We start from the raw sequence: 27,678 nt of genomic DNA on the forward strand, positions 1-27,678 counted from the left end.
TGCTGTACATATAGCGCAGATCCTCCTTTACAGACAGCTGAAAATGATTAAAACTTGGCCCTTCCTGCTCTCTGGATTCTGCTGTAATGCGTTTCATTCAGATTTGACCTACTATTGCCTTCCTTCCCAGTGTTCATCCTCTCTGTTCTTCCCTATTGAGTGATACAAAGATTTAACAGAACTAAAACAAAACATTTTTTGATATTATTTGCTTATAGACCCTTCCAGCTTCTACAAGTTTACAATATTAAAGGACATACAGCCACATAAAAATTAGTCTGAAATCTGTCCCGCATTTATTACACATTAAAAAACAAATCAAATCCCACAGAGTTGCGTAATTTCCCATCACCTTCACACTGCAAGCCATATACATTAACAGACAATAACATTTCATTAGACCTTTATTGCTAATATGAATAAAGTTTTTTAAAGTGCTCTTCTGCATACTAAAGATATACTGCAGGGTTGTCTGGGTTGTGTTTTTTTGTTTGTTTGTTTGTTTTGCTTTTGCTTTTGTTTGGGAGTGGGGTAGGAACCCAACAAGGTTTTGTGTCTGAAGACTGAAAGCTCCACATATAAGCTGTCGCCCAACCAAGGATTTTGATATTCAGACAACTGAAGCACTACTGATTTGGAAATATAATTTTTCTTACACTATACAGATGAATAACTTGTGCCTAATTACAGATTGAGACAATTTGAAATAGCACAACTTCAAAATCTTAACGCAAAATATCAGATGATCAGAATTTCCAATGAAGCATTCATTCTGGAGCAGACAGGCAGCATCACAAAACAAACAATAGTACAGATGATTTAATTGTATTACTTCACTCCTATGAATTCTTCCAAACATGCTCGTTAAGAAAGCCAGAAATAGAATTCAAATTTCATCTTTTCTGGATGTTTTGGCCTATAGCAGTCAGTCACGCTCTCAAAGCCTGATCTCACAGAAGCAGCTGTGTATACACAACAAATCACATTTGGACATGTTTCGATCCAAGAGTGGGTAAGGACAAACAGAGGTGAGCAGCAGGCTGTCCCTCAACACTAACAGCAACAGTTGCCATAGCAACGGGAGGAATCGCAGGAAGAGGCTGGTATTGATCTTTCCATCCGTTTGTTGCCATTTCTTCAGAGCGGTCTTACACAATTCTACCACAACCAACACTGTTGCACATACCCAGCTTCTGAAGTTTACGGGAAATCTAATAGTGATGAAAAGGCAACAGGGAATAATTATGACTGCAGTTACTCTGAGTACACAAAGAACAAGCAGCAGAATTTTCATCTTAATGCAAAAGGAAGGGGAGTGTCAGTATACAGAGGCACATTTCACCATGCCTTCCATCTACATCGCAAGTTTTCTGTGCATTCTCCTGCAGGGCAGCATCTGCCTCTTCTCAGCATTTGTAACAAGACAGTCACCAATACCTAGGTCAGATATTGGAAGGAATAGGATACAGCAAAGGATATTTTGTGCTTAGTTGAAAGCCTGCTGCATCATGTCAGCGTACTGCAGAATGGCACAGAGCCAAAAGGATAAGAAAGAGACTACTTACAAATATTAAAGAGATTTTGCAGATTAACAATGGCATAGCTCCAGAGTCCCTCAAAATATATTACAGCACAACTACGTTCTAGAAACATGGGATAATACATTACATGAGTATATAAGAGATTTCAGTAAAGACTAATATTGTTTCCAATAACAACACATACCTCAAAATTGCATTTAGTTTGCAAATTACAGGATGGTACTTGGTTGATACTACCATAAGGCTTAAATGAAAACTGTATTTTGAAGGCTTCACCTTCACAATTAACATTTCTTCTTAGGATATGCAAAATGGGAGAAAAAGTATTTAAAATATTAGACTTAATTAAGAAAGCCTTTTAAGACCATTCCCAGCTATATTTATAAACATTGAAAAATGACCAGAACAGCAGAAAGTGGCCGTATCTAAGAGCAGGCAGCTGCTTATATCTGATAGATAAAATATTCTTGTAAATGAATAAATCACTTCTGCTACATGCACCTTACTTTGTCCAAGTTTTATATCAGCACAATAACACCCCTGTAATTCACTGTATTAGCATAAAACTGAAGTAATAAAGCAATAGTATGGGAAGTACCCAGTATCTCCAAAACTTTATAGTTCAGTGATTAGCCCCTCAAAAAAAAAAAAAAGGAAATCATCTAACTAGCACAGCCTTCAGAAAATGCATCACACGTTTCCAAGGCAAATACAAAAGACAAATCTAAATTGTCTATATTACTACAGATATTCTCAACAAAATTTTAACATTTATACTTAATAAAAATAGAACCTGAAAAAAATCAAACCCCTAAACAATACCTACCAGCTGCATACATCAAGATAACAACTCCACCATAATCCAAACAAATTATAAGAGTATGTGATATTTAAGAGCTCTGGGAACCCTGTTAATAACAAGTCTCCCATCATAACTTAAAGAGGCAAATAGCCATGGGTCTGCTGAGGACCATTCAACTGCATATACGCTATCTTCATGTTCTTCATAGGTAGCTATTACACTGTCCTGAAGGGGCTCTTTAATCCTAAAGTTGAAAAAAAGAAAAAAAAAAAAAGAAAATTGTAAGGATCTGTGAACACGGTTGATTTTAAAAGGCAATATTAAGTGTCACTAACATCTACATACGCAGCCTCCCATTTAAAGTTTTAGAATGCAGTAGTAGGCTCTAAGGAAATATTTTATACCAGATGTCTGCATGTACCTATGGTTTAGATAACACAGCAGAGTCAAGTCAATGTTAAAGACCCCATTTGCAGGGACAAAGTACCTCTTATTCTCAACTTCAGTGCATTTCCAACTCTCTCGGAACCTACGCTAAGTACCTTTCTCTCTCTGTTTAAAGCAAGTTAAACTAAAGCGTATGATCTAAATGCACTTAAACACATATGTTTATCAACATATTTTCTCTCACCATGCTCTATCCCTTCCTTTCGCCCTTTGTTTTGAACTGAATTCTTAAAATTTATATATAATCTTATTAAAGAGTTAAGAAGTTGCAGTCCTTCACATCAGAGCCTCTCCTGTGCTGCCATCCTGGACTTGTTCCCTCCAGGGTAATGGAGGGGAGATGGAGGCACCACTCTGAATGCTTTTTATCTCCCGTTGCTAGAGATATAGCAACATTGGATTCTCATCTATTATTGTGTACCTCACCTCCCACTGCAGCACCCAAGCTCCTGGTTACCTAGATCATGAGAGACAGGCAGATTCTTTTTCGCATTGCAAATATGTAAGAACGGATACAGGCAATTCTCTGAAGTCCAAACCATCCAAGACTCATTCATTGATTGCGTTCTGCTAGCTAAGAACAGCCCTTCTTCCCTCCACTTACGGAGCCAGTCCCTCCTCTCAGAGCAACAGCACAGTACATTATTCTGTAGCTACAGGGTAGGTGAGTTTTCAGAGGATGACCTTAGAGCTCCTTTACCCACAGAGGATCACCTTTGTCTGACAGGAATCGGTCAGCCTTTCAGAAGCATCCCCCTGCCTCCCAGAAACAGCCTTGTATCACCGCTGCAACCCTCCTAACAGAAAGCAAAGCCGAAGAGGGTTGTGATTGCCTCTCAATCATTTAAATGGATGCTGCTACTACAGAAATGAAGTGTTGTTATTGGCCGGTTTTGCCCTTTACAACTGGTTCTCTGAAAGCACACATCTCTACAGTTGCAAAGCGTACATGGTATCGTATTTGAATCGCAGGCTATCTCAGCTCCACCTAGCCAGCCTAACCAGCTGTAAATCTAGCATCACAATTAAAATCCAATTGAATTTAATTAATAAACCAAAAGCAGTCTGAGAGTGCAGAATAGCTTCAAATATTTAGTTTCAAGGACTTTTATCATTTACTTATACTACATTTAAGGTCAACTAACAAAAAAAGGTCACAGCACAAACAATGAGCATCCCCTGGTTAATTGCAAAGAGTAGGCTTGTTTTGCAGTTCTCCTGAATATGTACTTTGATATAAACCATCTAACAGCAGAGAGCTAATAAACACACACATACACAGACACTTCATCTCCTGCAATGTGTTTTTCTAACTTCCTGTTAACTGACGTGCCTGGTTAAGTGAAAGTTGGTCATGTCCCCAGACAGCAATGTGCTTCACGCAGTGCTCACCCACTTACCCACAACTCCATTATTCTGAAGGTTTCAGATGTCTCTCCGGGTAAGCAGGGGAGTAATGCACGGTGCACATGGCTGTCAGGGGACACGACCGACTTTTCAGTTAACCAGGAATCTCAGTTAACCAAAGGTTGGATAAACAAGGACAAACAAGCTTCTGGATTATACTATTTTCTGTATGCTCAGGGTGGTTTCAGTGTTGCATTTAAATAACAGAGATCATCTCATTTTATTTACAGAAGTCATAGGGGAATGACTTTTCAGTAAAGAAGCCTGTAGATGAACTTCTGTTTGACATTTCCATTTATAACTACAATTTTAACTGTTATTTATTATTGTCCTTACACTGAATTTCTTCGTGGGTATGAAAGTAATTCTGTGCCTTCCCAGAAAAAGAAAGCATGTTATTCCATGTGGTTCTTCAGGCTACATGAGTTCAGTTTTCAGTGTTTTTAAGATAATATTATGTATAAGACTACTTGTACATAAGAATTGCATAGACAGTTACTGAGAACCTGAGAAAATCCTTATGGAAGCGATCACTTAGTTCTTTTCCATCCTGATTATCTTGTATAGTATCTACCTCTTTATACTATCTCAGAATGACCTGTGTCTCAGGAACAATACAGAAGACCCAAAATAACCTGTCCGTGAGCATCTTTTGCAAACACTATGAATGAAAACAGATTAGCCTTTAAATTATGTAATAGTTAATGAGCCCAGAAGGATTCAGCTAGTGGAACAGAAAGAAGAATTTATTTCATGTACTGTTCAAAATACTTAAAATACTTAAACAGAAAAAGGAAGACTGTTTGTGGTGGGGTTTTCCCCTCATAACAGGAATCTCTTGGAGACCGACCACCTTACCCCATGCTAAGAGATTTCCAAGAAAACATCTCAGATTTGCCTGCATTTTTGCCTATTGATGTGCTTTCTTTTTGTAACCCAAGAATAGGCAAAGGATAATATTTTTGAATCTATATCAATCTAGGATACTTAGAATCATTCAGCTTCTAAGTCACACAACAGACTATTTAATCTCAATGAGATTTTACACAGCTTTTCCACATTATTTATTAAAGAATCAGCTCAGACTCTCCTAACTCCCAAATATTAAATAGAATTTGGTTAATGCAAGAAGTTACCAGGCAACAGCTATGACACTGACATTTATTTATCCAATATATTTTAAATATATATACATATAAACAAAGTCTATAAAAAAATTATTTTGGTTACAATACGTACTAGTTGAACACATAAAAACTTGTATTTATCTTAAGATGGTTTTGTCTATTTTCATTATCCTTGTTTTTACCAGTTGCTATGATTTTATTTATCCTTAACATACAGTAGGCAACTTCAGAGCCTAACATGTCATAGCACTGATGAATATATTTTTTCTAATATTTTATTCATAATGCAGCAATGATTAAAAGACTACCACTATACTTTCATGTGCTTTGTCCTTATCTCAGAAGCTTTCCATTTCATGGCTTAGCAATTCCTGGTGACAATGCCCAGGTTATTTGCCTTCTTAAATCAGATGCATAACACCAGGCACAGAAGAGGAGAGCATTTGAAGTGGACTGGATACTGGGATAATCAGCAGATCTTTGGCAGGTTTTGAAGAGGAATGAGAGTTCAGGACCTTAAATTTCTTTCCAGTTAGAGAAGTTCAGAAACAGGAAGAGTACCTCTGCAGACTGATATGAAGTAGCTATCTTCTATGCTACTTTAATATGTATCATTCATGTTGTTGCCAAAACACAGATATTTCTGTTTTTATGTAAAAGCTGCAGGTTATGAGTGTAAAAATGTAGCTGCTGTGCTATAGCTAGTTTAATGCACCACATACATAGGCCCTCAGCCTATTCAGCCCTTGGCAGAGCAGTCTGACTAGACTATATTTGATAAGCATACTTGGTAATCACGTCTGGCAAGCTTAGTAAGCCATTTTCTTCCTTATCCTAAATCTCCTTATCCCTTAAGAAGTTCTTGTAGTTTCTCATTTTCCTGTACTATTTTGACGACTTTTCCTGGCCAGACTAATACCTTTTTCTCTCCATATATATATGTTCTTGCATTGCATCAACTGACAAGGCCAACGGTTACATCACCAAGAACTTAGAGTAAGAAATGTGTAATCTCTACCTACATTCTGCATAAATTTAAGACCTGTGCCACAAAAAGCTGAAACTGGACTGCTTTCTCTTTGTAGTCTTATTCACACAGCACAACCCCCACCAGCCACTCCTACGGAAGGAGAAAAGCTTTCATTTTACCAGATAACTTTGAGGTTAATTGTGTTACAGACTTGAGAGAGAAGCCTGTTAAGCCATGGATAATTGTTTTCATGTAGAGAGCTGTTATTTCCAATTACTTCTCATGCTAAGAACCACTTAAGTTTGTAGTACTTGCGATTCTGTTTTGTCATAGAATCATAGACTCATTTTGGTTGGAAAAAGACCTTTAAGATCATGGAGTCCACCCATTAACCCAACACCGCCAAGTCCAACACTATCAATAAAATACATATTTCAGAGTCACCAAAAATCATTAATTCCTTATCACTGTAAAAATTAAATCCTCTTTAATCTAAAGATTGCTATGAAATAGATGTGATTCAATAGAGCAAAAACATGTACTGAAGCATCCAAAAGCAAATCCTGAAAAGCATGCAACTGTGTCACAGCCCTCTCCGAACTATCAAGTTGCAACAATGTCTTTTACCATCTCATACCACCACACTCTTCATGCCAGTCCCTCTGCTGCCTTCTCCTACTCTCACCTCATCCAGGGCATGTGCTCTCTCTTCTCTTGTTTCTTCCTTGGCTGATCTCTCTTCATTGGCTCTCAACCCCTTACCAGAACCAGCCACAACTGCACCTTATCTATGCCAGCCAACCCACCACCCCAGAAGCCAACCCACAGTTGTACATTATCAATGCTAATTAACCCAGCTTCATTCCAATACACAACTGGATTCCAGAATAAGCCGTGTGGATGCCCATTCCCTTTAACTGCAGGAGAAAATTTAGCAACTCTAAGGTTTTGCTTTTACTAAGCTTAGACAACACTTTTTCACTCTCTTAAGGAAAAGAGAATTCAAGGATGGTTATACTGGAACAGAATTTTTATATGTAATAATTGTCCATTTGTACTACTGTAAGCGTTTTTTTTTAATTTAAACTCAAAACCCAGCCATCTAAACTGTTTCTACAAGAAAATGCCATCTTCAAAACCAGGAAATGCATATTTTAATATAAGAGGTTTCATTGCTGTCCTAATGTGCAAAATAAAGGAGGGTATATATGATAAGGGTTAAAGAAATGGTACAAAACCTCCATATGTTTCTACAGCAAAACAGTCTAGGAATTTGAAAGTGCTGCTGCACCAGATTTGGTCCAGCTTCTTACTCATCCAACAAAATCCTGAGTACCACTGTTCCCCAACACAGAAACTATTTAAGCTGTTTAATTAACTGAGTCTCTTGGTTGATTCCATAGCATAATCATATGTTTTCTAGATTTCTCCAAGACAAATACCACAAGCAAAGTATCAAAACTAACACTACTGGCAGCTGTGTGGAAACACCCTGAAAGCCTGCTTTATCATGAATGTTTGGCAAATACTTTTTAAAGTATCAATGCTGACAATTCACCCTCCTGAAGTAACGGAGATATATACAATGGTGTTACATCAGATCACACAGTTCATATGCATTATCATGAAACCATATGATTTACTATTCAAAAGGCTCCAAACCACATTTCTATCACAAAAAGCAAAAACCACCACCTCCTTTAGATGGGATTTTGAAGGAAATCTCTTTCTACAGAGAGACCACCCACCATTTTCTTTCTGGTCCATTCCGATTCCTGATGATGTTCCTACACCTAAAATCTCACTTAAAATTTCACACAATTGAGAATGAGACACTCTGTACTGGGGAGACTAATTCTTTATATCTCAGCTTTAAACGCAAAATGGTGAGAAGCAGTTGTGTTAGATCTGTTCTGTTTGTATCAAAGGACACGTGGCTAACATCTATGGTAAAAAGATGGAAACACAAGACTTGAGGAAAAACATTAAAAAAAATCTATTTCCTAATGTAAATTTCTGGTACCAACTTCAACAGTAAGAAGATAAGAATAAGCTTCAAACATATCGTCAAAAGATGTAGCACAAGGGAGAAGACAGAATACTGACCTTAGTAATCAGTTCTTCCAGTGAGAAAACAGCAGACATCTTAAGCCTGTAAATTCCAAAGAGAGCTAAGCGAGCTGGTAGCTTATTCTGCAAAACTAAAGTTTAAGGATGGCTTCATTTTCAGGACTGATGTATAAGCTCAAAATGCTATTGACCACCTAAATTCTTTCATTGGTATGGATACAGAAGAGGCTTTTTCTCTTAAAAAGCAAGTCCTCCATTATCATTTGAGCCTTGTCACGACAAAGTTCTGGCCATAGAAGTCATGAAGAATAAATAGAAACACAGCTGTACATGCAGTGTGTACCATGCTATTGGTGCTCCTAAGATAACTAATTGTCTTCTCATACCAAACAGACTTACAGAGTTTAAAACGCAGATCTATAAGGCAAATAAATACGTTGCATTAACTAAAGAAAAGGAATCCTGATTGGTGAGTAAAGATGGTCACAGCAAACTGCAAGAACCTAGTAGTGTTAGAAATAGCAAAGTAGAATGACTGTCAGACTAGTTTAATGCAACCAAATATAGATTCACAGACTATCATAACAATTTTGGATGACCAAAGAATGAAGAAAGGATATAAAAAGAGTCACCTCCCCCCTTTGCAGGAAGACTGTTCTCAGTGCTCTGCAGATATCTAAAAGGGAACCGACAGACACCTTCAGGAGCTTTGGAATTAAGGCAAGTTCAGTGTTGCAGGGAGGAAGTCTTTACAATACCAGAGTGCAAAGACTTTTAAAGGGGGGCGGGGAAAGCAGGCCAAGGAGAAGCCTGCCTTAACCAGTTGCATCCATAGATGTGGAATGATCGCATGTTTTCAACATTTTTTTCCCAAAGTGAGCCATCAGAAACATGAATATAGCACTCTCTATGTTCTTCAGGCACGCCAGCTTTGTTTTGCTGATGAAAGATAAATGGACCCCAAATACTCATCTGTTCTGCTTTCATTTGTTTTGCAGACTTTTTTCAACATCTGTATCAAGGTGCTAGAAATTAAGCTAAGAGTACAGCATTTCATTTCTCAGCTGATTTTTTTTTTTTTCATATCTGAATTGTGCATTAGATTATCCAGACTAGGAACTTGACCAGAACACACCATAGCTCTCCTCTGGCCACATCCTTCTATCTCCTCTCTGCAGACAGCTCGATCCTCTTTTTAGACTACCTACTTTCAACGGAGGCTTTGGGCTTTGCAGACAGAAAGCACTGAAGCCTTTCCTCATTCAGTGCAAGAAAACAAATGCAGTTGGCATATTTCTCCTAGACATATTTCACAAAGGCAGTGCGTGCACAGCTAACATGTTTTGGAACAAATGAAAACACAGTTAGTGAGAAGAGATAAACTCAAGAACATGGCTGATGGCACAAGAAAATCCTAAAGGAAAGAATCAGAAGCCTCCAAAGAGGATTCGGAAGGCAGTAAAGGTCCCTGAACTGTAAACATTCAGGGGCTAGAAGCATACCCAGGGGAAGTATCATCTCCTTTTCCTGGTTTTATAATCTTTCCTCTTGGCCACTATCAGAGACATGATACAGGCTAGGGAGACCTTTGATATGATACAGGGAGGCTGTTCTTACATTTTTATGATGGATGAGAGAAATAACAGCAGCAGTTAAAAGGTAGGGAAGAGACAACAAAGTAGTTACTCTGATATGAATCAGCAGTTAAGAGGAACTGAAGGTTGCTTGAGGCGAGAGACAGATCCTCATGCAATGTTCCTAGTTATACTGCTTATGCAAGCGTCTTCTAGTCTCCAAGATGAGAGCATTTGAAGTCCCAAGACATCAACACATACATGGACAAACACTAAAAGAAGAAACCTCAAAGAACAATTCCTTAGTAAGAACAGAATACATCAACTTTTAGTTTGTTGTCTTTTCATTACTCAGCGAACCTGTACTCTTTTCTTTAAAAAAAGTTACCTCCAAATATTTTTCAGTGTGAACCTTAAAAAGTACACAGTTACTAGAGAAAATCTGGCAAGAATAAATGAGTGAGTAGACTCATGCATAGTTCTACATGGTTGAACCATGAAGGGTTAAACTAACACATTACTTGCTTTTGTCTCCAGCCAAGAAATACAATTAGAAAGCTTGCTCCAAAATATATTAACAATTAACACCAGTCTTAAATATCTCAGTATTACAAGTCAATTTTTTTAAAATATGGGCATCTTTTCTAAGTAGAAAAAAACCCAACAGCTTTGAAGATATAACTGGTACTCTTCATTTTTATATTTAATCCAAGGAGTATTTTTACAAGTTATTTTATTCAGAACATGAAAAATATGTAGCCCATGACAAAAAGAGCCTTTCTACTTCTTTCCACTTGATACTTCCAACTTTTGAGAGAGATTTGGTCACTCAGTCTGAAGGTGACTGGCTGGAGATACTAGCTGTACAGACACCTGTTCTTCCTGGTATATGTCAAGATACACCCAAAAAAGACATTTTCTTTTTCAAGATTTTTGTGCTATTTAAAAGCAAACCAGACGTACTCCAGAAAAGGATAAAAATGAAGCCCATAAGAATACAACACTTTCTTGAAAGTCTAGAACATACCCAAGCAAAAAACCCAAAACCACATACACACCCTGCCACACCCCACCAAACCATACAATAAAACGCTGTGTTTTTACAGAAGAGACAGTACCCATGGGATGGTGCAACAAACCCTTCAAAGAGGTCTTGAGGAGGGAAACAGGCACTAAAGCCTAAATATTTGGCACTACGGGTTGACTGGCAAGAGGTATTCCCAACAGCTGTTATGCCCTGCTTCATTAGTGCACTCAACTAAACAGACATTCATCTGGCAACAGTTCAAGGCTGGTGAGCACCTTGCAAACATCCTTCCAGCTTGATTCATAACAAGGTGGGTGAAAAAAAAAACCAGACCAAAACAAGACTTTCACAGTACCAAGCAAATGTTATAAAAGCTAATGTGCTTTCCCAGGTTTTATAGAAAACTGTTTAGTAGCTGAAAAATATGCATTTAAAAGGCAAGTGCACTACTGATACTCTCGTAGCCTCTGGGAACAGGTAAGGGCTCTACATCATTACTATACAAGTCATTCATGATGTGGTTTACATTCATCCCATAGCCAAAGGGAAAGACGTGCTATATTTGTTGTATTACTTTACATATTCTTGGTTTCAAAAATTCCTATTCTACAATCATTTGTGTTTTAATGAGGCAACGTGAACAGTCTACAATCAACAGAAATCCAGATAACATACTATACAACATCTGCAAGAACACTATTTACTTTTGATGTTATTTATATTACTACATTCCCACCATATATACATAAAAAATGGTCTCTTAGTTCCATTAATGCTATTTATCTTCCATCCAGAACAGAATAGATTGAAATCCTCAGCCAAAGGTAAGGAATTAAAAGGTACATCATATGTAATACGCTGTAGTCCAGATACGTTCTAGAAAGTAATTATGTACTGTCGATGTGACCAACTTTCTAGGTAATTAATTTGATGCACCTTGATTTTCCAGGCACTTACATTACATATTGCTTCTAAAGACATCTTGTAAGTTTAAAATTAACATTTCTATATATGGAATAGATTCCTTATTGAATATTTAAAAAATGGTTTTCAAGTTTGTTATATAAAGCCAAAATGTCAAAACTATTTGCAGCAAAACTACAACTTTATTAATGAAATAAAGGTGGAAGAGCAACCTTCAAAATGCAAATAGAAAAATACCCTAAACTTTATTCACAATTTTAACTGAAATATCTAGCAAACACAGCTGACTAACTGGGAGATCTGACTAGTCTTCATTTAAGAAGATAGTTCAGGAGGTAATCATCTGCCAATTTCACTGCAAACAGCTTTGCATATTAAATTAACAGAAGTAACCAAACAATTGCTCAGTGCAAACATGCAGAATATGGATTTTCGTAGTTGCAAAGACTAGAAAAATATAGACTGAAACCTGTTGGTCTCAGAAATATTTTACATGAGTTTCAATCTCACTATCTTCACTTTCTAAAGCAAGAAGTTGCTGAAGATCACCATCTAAGCTACTCGCAAAACTGGAAATCTTCAGTCCATGCTAGATCTACAGAACTCGCTATATACCTACGTATATTCATAAAGAAGTACAGAGGCGAAAACAAGCATCATATACTGTACAATGAAAAAGTTGAAAGCAGACAATAATGGAGGATCAAAAATTACTATTTTGGCATTTCAGTTAACTCTTTACTAAAAACCTCATCCCTCCAAAATTCACCTGCAAAATACATGATTCCTCACACATTCAAGTGGATGGTGTTTACAAATGCTTGCAGTAACATGCATTATTCTCTAAAAATGTCAAACCAAACCTCTGTTCTGCTTGAAGTAGAGGTCTGATGAGTTATTGGTTTCTAGAGCAGTCAGCAACATTAAGAGCAAAATTTACAAAAATCAATGTGTTTATACTTCCTTTGTTGTGCCTGTGCAGAAGCTCACCTTAGGAGATAATATCTCCTGAAGGTTCTGACACATACACAGAAAATGCAAAAAGCAGATTTTCAACTCTCACTTAACACAGATTATTGTATGTGCTTGACTTGATCCAGTGGTCCCTTAAAGTGCATCTTTTCACTGATCCAGTGGACTTTAGGACTGGTCCTCAGCATCACCAACCCCTTCCCACCAGTGAACATACACTGGCTGTGCCAATCAGATTTAAAGAGCATATTCCACCCGTGACTGAGTAAAGAAGAATGAAGTAGGAATTAAAACTACTTACCTGAAAGGCCTGTATACAAAAATCCTAGTCAGCAAAAAAACAGCACGTTAACCATTACAACGAAAAGACAAATTATAAGCATCTGCATAAAACTCAGGAAACTTCATACTTCTCTTCTTGATGCTGGTCCTCTTGGTCACTTAGTTCATCGTCATCTACCATATGCCCAAATGGTTCAGAAGAAATTGATACCATATTAGACAAGATAACTCTGCTATCACTGCTTCCTGTAAGGATCAGCTGATCATGAGAATGATTGTATCTGACATTCCAGACCCTAAAAAATTAAATCAGAAAGAACAAGAAGCTATTCTTGGCAGGTACTGCATCAGTGTTAAACGATTGTTTTAAAATTTGATCTTTGACTTAAATGTTGTAAGTATACAGAAAAGTGACGTCTCGCATTCCAAAGACTGTTTTTTGCCAACTTCATTTGGCTTTTTAGCTTCCACATCACCTGTTCTCTATGAGACATCTTAAAAAATCAACAAATAAGTTTTGAAAAAAAAAATTCCAAGGAAAAAAGCACCATTCAGTGGTATCATTCCTTGAGGGTACGTGCCAATTCATTGTTTAGTAAGTCAGAAACATTTAAGTTCAAAATATAATAATTCCCCCTAAACAAGATACAGATTAGAAATAACCTGTTAAACACAAATCTCACAACATAAAGTTTAAAAAAGACCTTAAAACAAAAGTAGGATTATATTTCTCCTTAATTTTTACGTATCAAGTTAATACCAAATATGTTATGGCTCTTGTTTTATTCTTTTTCTTTTAATCTTCTGGAAAAAAAAAAAGAATGCTGCTTCTGTTAATTCACATCTTCATTCCCCTCAAAGTAGCTTCAGGGTCCAGATTTATTTTGCAAGAATTACTCCAACCCACATTTTCAAAACTATGAACTGCTCGTCTTTTCTTAACCACTGAGGTCTGCAAATGTCAGACAAGACTGCCTCCTTGCTCCAGCCACAGGCCAGAGCAGTAGATAGAGGCTCTAAATATTATCTCAAAGAATAAAATTACTCACTTGCATATTCTGGCTTAAGGGCTGTGAAGAGCATGAAAAAAGCAGGGCTGAAATTACTGAGCATTTCAACTATTTGACAACAGAAGGATAGAGGGCAGGTGCTTTTCTGCACATCACGTTCAGCAGATCAGGATCAATCTGGGAAGGCACACCTGTGTCCCAGCTGGCCCCCACAAGCCAAGTTCGGTGCTGTCCTTCTAAAAGGTGTACCCTACTTCCAGTAACGTTAACAGCAGTTTCTTGCAAATTAGACTAACATTGTCTAAACCCTTCTTAATTTACAATCACAAAAGGAACACCGAAATGTTGAAACCTTTCCTCTGTGCAGAAAAATGATTATTCACAATAGCACATAGTTAGCTTGCATTGTTCCTAAACAGTAAAATAATTAGCTGAATAAATTACATAAGCCATCCACCCACAAAACAGCATGCAGATAATTTGTTCTACCAGTGGGAATGCTCCTCTAGTGTCTTCACTGGTTCAGTGACATTTCTTGTGTCCCAGAATTTCACCTTGCAGTCATCTCCACAGCTAGCCAGGTAGTACTGTTTATTGGGATTAAAGTCTAGGTCTCGTACCAGCTGTCCATGTGCATTTTCTATGCAATAGATCTGTCTGTAAAACACATTAAAAAAATTAAATGGTCTATAAAAAGCTAACTGCACTCCACTGACAGGAATCCGTTTCCCTGGAAACTTGCATAATCCCCTTACCACCCACAGACCTAGAGTTCCCATTGCTAGTGCATAGTTTAGGGAAATCCCAGCTGTTAACAACAGTGACTTATATAGTTTTCTCAGCTTGCTTTGAAGCTTTGCTCTTTCCTTGTTTGCTTTAGGTTCATCTGGAGCTAAAAGGAAACAGTAGTTCCAGACGATTCTAGCACAGCTCTCTAACAACTGTTACGAAATGTCTGCTACTATATCACAATATTTTCAGGTAAGAGCGTCTTCACCTCAAAGTAGTTATAACAATTCTGTATTTATGACATCTAGTTCTCCCTATATGAAAAGCTGAGATGCAAGGGATGCAACAGATACGAACAACAGCTTTTTATTATTGCTCTATTTTGAACCTGCCTTCTGAGCTCTGGCTTTTATCTCTAATTTACCTGTGACCCTTAAACTACTCAGCACATAGTCATCCATCTGACCACTTCAGAAAACATTTGTAGTACTGCTAACAGGTACCTAGCATCCTTATTCAAAACATCATGTTCCATCAGTTTGTCTCCCTACCGCACCTCATAAACTTGGCTGGAGTTTGCTTTGTTTCCACTATTACATCACTAGTTTTCTTAAAGCCACCACCTACCAAAGTTCTGCTTAGATTTGACAGTATCTTACAGCCTTCACTAGAAATTGTCAACACTTTGTGAGCTTTTTTCTTTTTTAAATGAAAAAATGTTTCTCTTCAGAAAACATAAGCTGACCAAAACTTTGTATTTCTTGCACTGTACGTATAGTCTCCTGTCAAGACCAGATAGAGAAGTCTCTTGATGTTAACACCTAACTACTAATACAAAGCAAAGTAGCTCCATAAACAGAGATTCAGCCTATTCCAGGCCTATACTAAGCCCTATTCTGACAGCTATGGCAATCATTCTGGATAGAGAATATTACTTTGATATCCAATGTCAACACTCTTCTCAGAATTTGAGAGGTTAAGGATATTCACTCAGGTATGCCTTCCTACCAGGTATTCTGGCAGCAGAATTCAACATTTCTTCTTAATTTATTGAAATATCTTTATGGGAAAATTTTTAAATCTCAAGCATGCTTGCAGCAATAAAACACTGCCATCTTCCTCTATTGCACCTTCCACTTCTTTCCTGCATTTCTTGCATTGTTCACGGAGATGTGTGTAATGGCTTAAAAAGAAATGCCACTGTCCACTGTGTATTCAGCAGTTCTTACCATGAAAGCCTTTATACCAACTTTATTATTCTGACCACTTTATCTCTTTCCTTCCCAAGTATGAATATTCTTTTCTTTCACTATCATCCTACTTACAGCAATAATATCTACATTAAATTTTCCACTTACATCATGAGATTAAGGCCAGAACACATGAACATCTTCTCCAGCTAAGGGATCCATTTCCTCATCATCATCATCTTCCATATTTTGTAGAATTTATTCTTGGATTTTCAATATTCCTGATACAACTCTCCATCCATTCAGCCTAGGATCTGTCTCTTCTGCTTCACAAGCTCTTCTCCGATTAAGACTGCTTCCTAGTCTAGTCTAGGATTCTTCCCACCAACCTGTTCTTTCCCTCCTCTCCTTTGTTTGGTATGTCCAAAATAATTTACTTCCTCTATCTTACAGCTACCATAATCACACTCTGTGGAAATAGCTATTCTAACTATTTCTTTAATATCTGTCCTCTCTTATTCTTTCCAAAGATAGCAGTTTTCTGTGCTTGATTATTTTTTTCCCCTCTCATTTTCTGCTTCTTACACTGCCAGTTTATACTGCCCTGACTTTAAACTCCAAGTTCTAGTCTAACTAGTCATTATCAAATATTCACATCATTCCATACATATTACAGTCTAATTGCAGATGAGACTTATTCTTGTATTTTTCAAGTACACTGCAAACAGCTCTTTGGCATAGCCTAGTACTCATAAACTGGTTCAAGGACTATCTAAACCTGAGCTTCACTTAAAGTGATTAGATTTGTATGGTTTGCTTCTGTTAACCAAGCTATCCCTTCATCAAGGATCTTGTTGATATCTGGGCTACCTATCTTTCATAAAATTTACTCAGTATTTATTTAACGCGAGACAGAGATGCTTCTTCTAATGAAACAGAGCATGAAGCAGACTTCACAATAATTAACATTTTCTACTTAGAAACATAGGCTTTAACATTAAGGTCTGCATGTTACATGTTAATAGGATGATTAGAAAAACATCACAAAAAAGCAACTTTTAAAAAAAACTTTCTCCTTTGACCTTTCTTTCCTCTCTTGTACAGTTCATTTAAAAGTCTTCATAAATGACAGTACACACATGTATATATGTGAAGTAAGATTCTTATGTATCCTTTTACAAGGCAAAAAACAGGGCTTTCAAACCTGATGACAAGTGTACAGAAAGCAACTTAATTATTATATTTCTATTTTTAGCTTTTGTTTCTTACATTAAATAAACCTTTCTGCCAAAAACACACAAGGCTGGCAAACAAAGGGATTTATTGCTACATCCCTGAGCTGGCAGGAACCACAGAACTAAATTTAAAGTCACCCCCCTTTAAGGCAACAAAAGTTATTACAAGACATCAGTCTTCTCAGTTTAGTGATAAATTACTGTGTGCTAAGGGGGTAAAGCATATCTTAAAAAAGCTTGCACAGGCTTTAGTAGTCATGGCAACAGATGTGTACAACATCACTCCTTTGCTTATCAAAATCACAACTGAGCAGGAGGGAAAAAACATTATTAGGTATATTCAAAGCTTTGATTTGGTTATGATTTTGACAAATTCAATAGTTTCATGTAACTAGTATGCTACAGTCTTTAATATAGTACAGTAGGCTATTTGTTAAAATCAGAGAAGTGAAGAGTGAACTTAACCTGTGAATTACCTTCAGCGATTAAAGTTACCTTTAGATAGTACGCTATGAAGACATTTCATAGCATAGTCAGGACTGTTAAACCATTTTCAGGTTGAATTACAGAACAGCTTCGTTCAGGTAATGCCTATGTGTTGAACAGATCATCTTGAGAGTAGTACATAGTTCAGTAAAAAATCAATATACAAATCAGAATCAAAGCTGAGGGGGGACAAAACCAGACAAAATCCTTTACTAAATTATAAATATATCAGCTATGCCAGCCCAGCCATTCCTTTTATAAGTTAGAGTTTTTACATATTTCTAATCTGTAACAAAAAATACCCAAAACAGCAACAACAAAATGTTAGGAGCAACGGGTGGTGGCGGTGGTGGAAATTCTGTCTCCAAAGGAGATTGTCTATTTTAGAGAACAAGACTGCAATTTCTCATTACCTCATGCTTCGTGTATCCCATCCTCGAATGATGGTATCATTGGCTGTTGCAATCTGTGTGCAATTGTGGTGTGGACTCCATCTTCCAGAAGTAAATTTTAATTGTCCTTTCCCTTCCAAGGCTACAGAACTAGAAAGCTAAAATAATGAAACAAAGCTGGCAATGTTTCTAAATGTAACACTAAAATGAAATTAGTTCCACTGAAGACCAAAACTGCATAAAGAGCCTGTTGTTCTGAGTGCAACAGACTACCAAAGTTCTAAAACAGCAAACAGAAAAAATTAAAAGCTAGAACTGGTTTTGTGTCTCACAAAGTAATTTTTTTAAAAGGCTTATGTAGTGTAATGCATTCAGAAATACTAGAAGTACTGTACTACTATATAAACTAAACCAGTTTCAGATAATTTGTTGAAACAGTGGATATACAATATGGGCACACTGCACAAATTTGTAGCTGCCTCAGACAAATAAACACAAGCATTTAGTTTCATGAACAGTCTTACAACACTTTTCCATGTCAAAATGCCACTTTTATCTGTAGGAGCAGGATTCAAGTGTAGAGCTGCTTTTAAAAATAAAAAATTCAAGGCCCAGGTGCCCATGTCATCACATACATGCCTATTAAAATAACAAAAGGTACTAGATCACAAATCTACAGTCCATGAGAATTAAAGATTTCAGTTGCAAAATCAGGCTTGCATGTCTTTGAGCAGAGAGCTCTCCACACTTAATGAAAAGAAGGTACAAAGTAATCAACTTTCTCTTTGAAGTTGGTACAGGAAATTATCCTCCAGTTCCACATGAACGTTTGGAAAAATGAAGCTGTAGACACTGCAAGTTACTTCTAATGACTGACTCAAACTGATCGTTTAATATCTAAAGGAGGTGGGGAAGCAAAAAAATCACATTTTGATCATAAAATTTATACAAATTGCAAGCAGCCAGGCAGACAGCAGACTTGTTTGGTCATCTTTCACACAATGGTCACATTTCAAAATGTTTCATTAAGAGGTATTTCACAGAAGCAGATTACTGTGCTGGGTCTCATTGGATCACTTTTCTACTTTACCTGAATCCTAGCATACCATAAATATTCTATTAAATACAAGATTTCACAGCAGAAATATTACACTTTGATGGATGAAGAAGACTAAAACATACGTACTGCTTACATAAACTTTAACTGACATCACTAGAAAAACATACTCAATACAATACTGCTTAAATCTATTTTCATATGGTACCAATGTCCATTTCTATATTTCGCTAACTTTTTGCTATTATAGTTCCACCAAGAATATAGTATTTATTTAAAATTAACAATCTAGAAATTACAACTCTTCTATCACTGAAGTCTATGCTACTGAAGATGTGTTTTTTCCAATTTTTTTCTGATTATAATATTTAAAAGAATGTTGCATCCCCTGTATGCAAGGCCACATATTGTTCATGTGTTAATGAGTGATATAACACTGTGGCCAAACCTACTCCTCTAGCATTCCTCCTCAAGTACAAACACCATTCAAAAGTCTTTCTACAACTTGCAGATTATTAACATAAAGAAAAATATTGAACACAATAATAAAATAAACCGCAGTTTTTATTTTTTGACACATACGAGACTCCAGACACAAGAGCATATGCAGAGCTTAAGTGGGTCATTTCAAAAATTAAACTCTCTAGTAAAAGGTCTTGGCCATACACAGCTCAGACTGGAGGGGGAGAGGAAGGCAGCAAATGTTAACACTGACAGTAAGGTAATGCCAACAAAAAGAGCATCTCTTTTCAGGCATTTCAAAATCTCTTATTGAGACAGAAAGTATCACATATCCAAAATATGACTCAGAGCAGAAGGTCTTTGTCAACAGTAAACAACACTGTCTCCAACACCCCAGCCATGTTTTATTCTTTTTAAGTCTTCATTTGAACTATTATAAAAAGATCAGAATTTTTTTTCTTTTTAGCCAAAAGTTTAGGGGCAAGGCCAGCACAGGCATCCTGCACTATTTCTTAACAACACACATGAAAACACACATACATGTTAGACCGGCCAAGTCATGCTTGCCTTCCCAAGTGATTTTTAAGTACCTGCAGGAATTAAATTGCATCTTTCCTCATATGGATATCCAGCTACGTATACAGACATCAGCTCATGGTACACTTCTGTTAATAAAATGAAATCCCAGAAGTTACTGAGTATTTTTTTGTTCAATATCCTTTTGCATGTCTTCAGTGAGCCTGAAAGGAAGTGCATGGACTTAAAGGACAGCAAGGGGTAAGGAAGGGAAATTTTCATACGGAAGGAGGAAACACTATGTAACAGAAGGAAGTCTGCAAGGCTTCTTCCTGGTAATCCAAGAAATAAGCTTAAAGGAAACAAAGCTGGTAGTTCAGAATCGTAAGTACAGGTTCAAAAAAACCCTAGCTTCAGTTTTAATTCATACCTAAATTCATGGATAGGTAAGAAAGTTTTCTTTTTATCTTGAACTCTTCCTCCACTTCATTAAAGGCAGAAAAGTTGACTAGAGAAGGAAAGGGAAAAAGGACAAAGGCATATTTTAGACATTAATCTCACATGAGGATTTGGATTTGTGCTGCCCAGAAGGTGAACATGTGCAGCTCTGAGGGCCTCACTGGATACTGAAGGAAAACAATTCACAGTAATATTTTATAAACACAAAATGTGACTTACAGTAAGGAAAAACAAAAAAGGAAGTGAATAAGACCCAGTGTCTGCTTTTAGACAACAGAATTAGCTATTGTTCAGGGATCACACATTGACTTTAGAAAAAAAGTCCCGACAAAATGTAATCTTGAAGTGTAAAACGGTTATCAGAATATGGATAGATGTAACACTGTTCATAAGTGCTTAACTGAATCAGCCTAAAGCTGATGACATCAGAACAATAATAAAAAAGCAGTGTGATATTATACTACAATTGCATGAAAGCAGTAATTTGTAATAAAGATTTTCTGAAAAATATTAAGCAATGTAATACGACTGGAATAGAACTATATACGTTATCCTCAGTGAAAGAAGGGGTTTTACAAAAGCAAAGTATCTGAACATGAAAAAGTCTATCCTAGCTTTGAAGGACTGATTTCTGTGTATTTAAATAAAAATGTCAATTATTCCAATTTATTTTTACTAGAACTTCAGTAAGGACTGAGATGCCTCTTTCTGCTTCAAATTTTGACCTCATATGGACTAATTCGGAAAGAGGAAAAAGATCACAGTATCCTTAAAAAAAACCAAGAAACAGCATATATTAACGGCTAGAGGGTACAGAAATTATCTAGAAAAAAACACAAGCATGATGGAGACAGTGAACCAGTCGCTCTCTTCTAAGAAAAGAGCAATGGGGCATCAAATAAAGCCTGCAGAAATTAGATTCAAGAGTAAACAAAAGAAAGTGGTTCTCCACTCAATGGACTCCTTGAGAAAAACACACTTGAATGCATACAGCTTACTTATGTCCAAGAACAAAATAGGAAAGTACTTGGAAGAAAGATCTATTGAGGGTTATACTAAGTAGACAAACCCAACCAAGCTCAGAAAAACCCTTGGATTGAAAAGAGTAGAAGACTGAGTGAACATTAAGGGCAAACTATCCAATACATTTGCTCCACTGAACTGTTGGTTGGTGCCTGCTACGGCCACAGTTTCAAGCACAATACCAGGGCTGGACGGACTCAGGTACGGACCAGCACAACCATTCTGAGCACTGAGCAGCATGAAGCAGACAAATGGCAGAATTTATCAAATTTACTTCTGAGGCTGGATGAGGGGGCTGTACTTTCTTTCTTTGGTCACAACACTGAAAAACAGCCCTAGAGGACCAGTTTTAAAGTTCTAGAAACTTCTGGATAAAATGGTAACTGGAAACATATAGTTGTGTTCCCTCGCTATGCTACCTTCACCTAATAAATAAGTTTTTCATACACACAACTTGAGTTTTGGTGTTTTGTTGTTTTTGGTGGTTTTTTTTTGTTAACGTATGAACTAATTCTAAAGGAGAATGACTAGAATTAATAATTGTCATGCATTTGGAAGGTCAGTTGTTTCCCAGACAGACTTTGACACAAACCAATAGAAAACATCTCCCAAGCAATGTTCTTATAAGAAAATAAAGGCTAGCATAAAAATATTTAAAATATGAATTTTTCTTTTCTGTTAATTAAAATCAATCCACTTGGTAAAGTGTGCAACATTAGCACACAGAAGAGTATCTTAGTTTCAGAATTTTCTCATCTGAAAAAATGGGATTATCAATCATTATATAGGGAGAGAAAAAAAAGCAAATTTTGTTGTAAAGGCTTAACAACTGCAGCCATCTACTAAATATTTATCAATAGATTGATATCAATAGATTGATATCCTTGAATTATTCAAGCAAATTACTCAGTTTTGATTTTTTGATGAAAATGACCATTAACGATTTGAAGTACATGAAATAAATTGGAGTTTTTTAAACAGTTTGAAATTATTTGAAGATAAAAACCCAGACATCTTTTACCTGAGAAGTAAATGAGAAGACATCATGCCTTTTGATTTCCTAATGCCTTTTTTAAAAAAATAAATGTTTATTAAATTAAACTAGTTTTCTTACCCCTGCAGCAGCAGCTGTGTTTTAAACAGACTAAATTAAAAAAAAACAAACCACCCAAAACACAAAAAAAGGGAACACTAAACAACTCTCACATCTAACCTGAGAGGTCATAAGACTAAAAATCTGATCGATATATAAGTGCATTCCAGATTAGACTTCTAAGTCATTATTTCATTTACTAAATATTCATAGGCTTATGCTGCACATGCTTATTTGATCTTGACTCCCTCCTCAGTAAAGAGAGGGTAGTAAAGACATCTTAAAGAATTAAGTCCATAAATATTTAGAATTTCTAATGAGTATCAACTTGAAGAAGTTAGCTTATGGTAGTGATTACTTAAACTCACTGAGAAAAATCACACACATTATTTTTTTGCTTTTTAACCATACTCTCATCAATTGGAAATAGGCCACAATTCTGTTCATGCTTGAGGTTGTGTGAAGATCTCAAGACAGCCTCAAGGAGATGTCCTTGTAACAACTACAGTAACAATGCATGTATAAGACTATTTTGAGATTCACATCAAGAAAGGCTGAGTGTTGTTCTGGCTTGTTATTGACAGAAACTGAAATATTGATGAGAATTTTAAATTCTTTGAGTTCAGTTCCTCCCACTGCAGACAACCACACCATGTAGTCCCTTCGTAACGCTTGTTACAATAATTTTCCTTTTCCACATCATACTGGCAGCTCAGAGTCACTCTCAGAATAGCTATGTAACAGAATCTACATATTTTTAAGTGCTGAGTTTCCACACCACAGCAAGAAAATATTTATGTTCCTTAAACAAAAGTTTTCTGCTTTATACTATGAAAATTAAACATTAAGTTCATCCTCTATATTGTTACTCCTACATACTGATGATGAGTTCCAAGTTTCTGTCACCAACAATTCTCATCATTTCACTCCTACTTCTACGCTATCATTAAGGAGACCATTAAACAAAACTAATCCCAACACAAACTCTTTAAGAACTGGCTTTCTATCCTCTTTCTGATCCAGTAATTTCTCTTCTATTTCTTCAGACAGTGTTTGCCCTGCTTTAATTAATCTATGTTTATTCTACTTGCAGTAATTACGGGGCACTCTACAAAGCTCTCTGCTGAAGTCCACAATGTAACTCCTGCCTTGAAGAAAAGCAGCCATCTTCCCAAGAAAGCACCTCGTGCTTGTTCCTAGTATCCAATAGCTTACTTTTATCCAGATAGACCGAAATCTTTCCCACAGGATCTTCCATCTCACCTGGAATGCCACTGCCAGATATCTTATTTTGTTCTGAATTAAGAACACCCTATACGTTAAACGCTACAAAAGAATCCAGAAGGGACTAGAAATCTAAAAGGAATCTAATTCATCTTTTGGATAAAAATGATTAAACCCACACATCTACTCTTCCTCTCTGTGAAAAGAGGCGCAAACAGAAAAATACTTACATTTTAACATCTCCATTTCATTCTGTTGCACCCATCTGCTGTTCCAAACATACTGCATTTACCCAAGGAAGAGTTCTAGTGATTTGGTGACATCTGACCTGAAGTCTGTATACAGAAATATTAACTGTCATCTTTTCAGCAGAACCTACTCAGACCTTGTGGATTTGTTGGGCTTCTCTCTGGTTCGGCTAATGATTATAAATGGCAAAGAATAGCTAATTTAATTGCAAAGGGTAATGATGCAGTGAGCATAAGATTAGTTTCACCCCAGAAGGTAATGTCCTCAAAACAATAATAAAGGGAGTGCTCAAAAGGACAGGAAAAGCTTGTCTTAATGCAAATACAGGCAAATATTCCTGTATTAAATATCATAATGAAGAAACAAGTTTGCAGAAAATGTTGAAAGAGGAGAAAAAAGCAAACCCACAGAACTGTGTAGTAAGTTCTGGTTAATAAAGGTCTCCTATGACCAGATGATTCAGAGGATGAATACACCCGTAATTTTCTTACAAAGAACCTCTGAAAATATTTGGAACCCTAAAATTCTTCAGGCTAATGCGTATTAAACAGTGTGACTTGTAACTCCCTGGCAGATTGAGGAGATGCATGCAATAAAAAACTTTGAAATTATGGATCAGAGCAGGCAAAGAGAAATTTTGGCCCATGCAAAATTTTAAAGATGCATATATTTTCAGTTTTTCACCAATACTGCACCTGAGTTGTAGATTAACTTTTTCACAAACATGGAAAATTTCATAAAGAGTAGCACTGGGTTTACCTCTTGCCATTAAAAGTAATATTGCCTACAAAGCATATCTATCAAAAAAGGAAGCAATTAAAAGGTGTTCTTAAAACAGGAAGATCAGTGTTGCACCAGTGTAATGAATACCTTCTTACTTCTATTACCTGATACAGATCCAGTGGTCCAGATCCTACTTCTAGTTAATGATGATGTTCTCATTCAATTTGAACACCATCATGTCTTTGAGAAAAAGGAAAAAAAAAAAAAAAAAGAAACACACTGACATTTTTATTATCCTAATCCTATGTTATTGATTTATTCAGTTAACGTATACACACACACAGGTACACAGTTATTTCACTTGTAAGTCTATAGCAACGGGAACGTTTTGTAAAGACTTCCTCCCCACAACAGTCCCTACAGAACATTTAAGTTTACTAGCTTCTTACTGCTTTGTCACCCATCTATCAGAACCAAACAACATGTTAGATGGTAAGACATGCCAAAAATGGATAACCTTTTAACCTAGTGAACAATAAACACAATGTTTCTTATGTGTATCTGCATATTAAGCAAATATGAACTTCCTGGCAAGAATTTTCTATATTAGTACTAACTGATGCCTTCTATAACAAGCTACAACCTCCAAAGGAGCTGTGGACAGTTTCCATGGTCTGTCTTCAGAAAACTTTTTTTTTAAAAAAAAAAATACACATGCCATTTTTAATGCTGGTAAGGGTTGACCTTTTTCTGTAGGATTTTCCATGCCTGTTTTCCAGGCCAAAAAAGCTCTTTTAATTAATATCCCAGAAAAAGGTGTTTTAACACTCTGACCAAAAAGCATTAAAATACAAACCATGTGCTTTTTAGGGTTACAACATATTTTGCATACAACCCTCCCTTATACTGGGTATACACAGAAAGAAATCACAATTTCACCAACAGCTTATTGCTCTACAAAGACTCCTTGTACATGGCGATAACCAAATGGAAAATACATTTATTACTTACCCCTACCAATGCTGTTTTCTAAACAACCTTTTTTCACAGTTTTCTCTTCACATTCTAAATACTACAGCAACAAAGGATGGGGTAGAATGTTAACTTTGTCTTTGTTTTGCCTTTTTTTTTTTTTTAAGCAGAAAACCATCTCAGTAATGAAGCATTTATATTTTTCCTCATTGCTCCCTGTAACTGTCAGTCCTACACAGTTTTTTGTAAATATAAAATTGCTACAGTGTAACCATTATTGCTTTACAGCCTTCTATGGATTCTAACAGAAAGTTAATGTTTAAGGAAGGAGGTAATCTTCAAATATTTCAGAAATACACAGCAGTTGATTCTAGGCCTGAAAAAGCCTATGATACTGGACTTCAGGTTGTCATCATTTTAATTACTAGGAAGTCTACAGCAGGCATTTTAAAGAGATGTTCATGCTTTCCTCAGCCTGTTCAGCAAGACTCTGGTTAACTCCGGAACCCACAGACATCTTCGAGACATTTGTTGCAGATAAAAATTTGACAGGAATGCAACAATACCACTCATCTTAGAAGAGATTCACCTGGCATAAGGTTTAGACGCATGAAGATATGTTTTCCAAGATTCAGGTTTCCATGGACTTTTACTATTAAACTCACTTTCAAAGCAGTCACTGACTCAGCGATGAAGCAAATACCATCTAAGATTAACTCAAAATTGCCAGAGCAGAAGACTGATAAAAGTAAACAGTTATTTCCAAGTAAAATTTTAAATCACAAGCAATTCTAATTTAGAGGGCACTCACATGAGATGGTAGCTTATTTTAGACAAAAATAGAGAGAATCAATCAAATTCTTTATCAGGTCTCCTGAGAGCCTGACTGCAAAATCTAAGTGACACACCAAACTTGTGCAAACTAAAATTTTTAACAAACATTTCAAAATGCTCCTATCTGAAGATGTCAGTCAAGGGTTAATATACCTACTTTCATAATCTTAGCTTCATTAGATGAAGCAGTTTTTTTGATGCAGAATTTCACTTTTGTTTTTTTCTTCTTTCCTTTTATCAAATATAAGCATGTAACAAATGTCAGAGGTTAAATCCCCCTAATTCCTTTATCTCTTACTTTGCCACCAGTATTTGATGCAATACAGGCATATTTTAAAGGTAACCGAATAAAATTTATTCTATGTAAGGAACACTAAGTGAAATACTGAAGTGATCAGCAAGCTGAATATCGCTTTGAGGACAGAAATACTGATTTCCAAAATCATGCTGAAATTCCAGTTAGGTGAAGAGTCTAGTCCTCTCCAAAATCATGCAGATCCCAATTCTAGCCATGGAAGGAAAAGGAAATGGAAATCATAGTTGCATTCAAAACTATTTGCGTGACAGAGTGAGGAGTTCAGAAGAATAGTAAAAGGAAGACACAGAATAGAAACTTCTAGTAAATAAATCCCAAGCAAAACAAAATGGGTGTCGGTGGTGAGAGAGAGAATTTGGCATTAATTGCAAGACTGCCACACAGAGAGGCTGGTAATACACTAGACAGCATCCCAAAGGCAATCATATTTCAGAAAGATTAGGATTAGGAATAACTTTGACAGTTATGAGAAAGTGGTTGAGACAGTGAAAAAACTGAAATTCACATTCAAAAGAACTTTATCAAGAAAGGACACAGAGTTGCCCAAAGAGAGAATGGAGAAGAA

At 36.4% G+C, this 27,678-nt stretch overlaps 1 protein-coding gene across 1 annotated transcript in view; it reads right to left on the reverse strand.

Annotated features, from left to right (window-relative positions):
• Window positions 1-273: 273 nt before the first annotated feature.
• Window positions 274-27,678, reverse strand: part of EIPR1 (EARP complex and GARP complex interacting protein 1) — an 89,314-nt gene continuing 61,909 nt past the window's right edge. Inside the window, exons 6-9 of the mRNA XM_040598778.1 lie at window positions 18,207-18,343; window positions 14,643-14,810; window positions 13,272-13,439; window positions 274-2,587 (exon numbers count right to left, since the gene is read on the reverse strand). Coding sequence (XP_040454712.1) covers window positions 2,413-2,587; window positions 13,272-13,439; window positions 14,643-14,810; window positions 18,207-18,343 — 648 coding nt within the window. The 3' untranslated portion in view covers window positions 274-2,412. The remainder of the gene's footprint in view (window positions 2,588-13,271; window positions 13,440-14,642; window positions 14,811-18,206; window positions 18,344-27,678) is intronic.

This window comes from Falco naumanni, chromosome 6 (genome assembly GCF_017639655.2).
Source record: "Falco naumanni isolate bFalNau1 chromosome 6, bFalNau1.pat, whole genome shotgun sequence".
NCBI lineage: Eukaryota > Metazoa > Chordata > Aves > Falconiformes > Falconidae > Falco > Falco naumanni.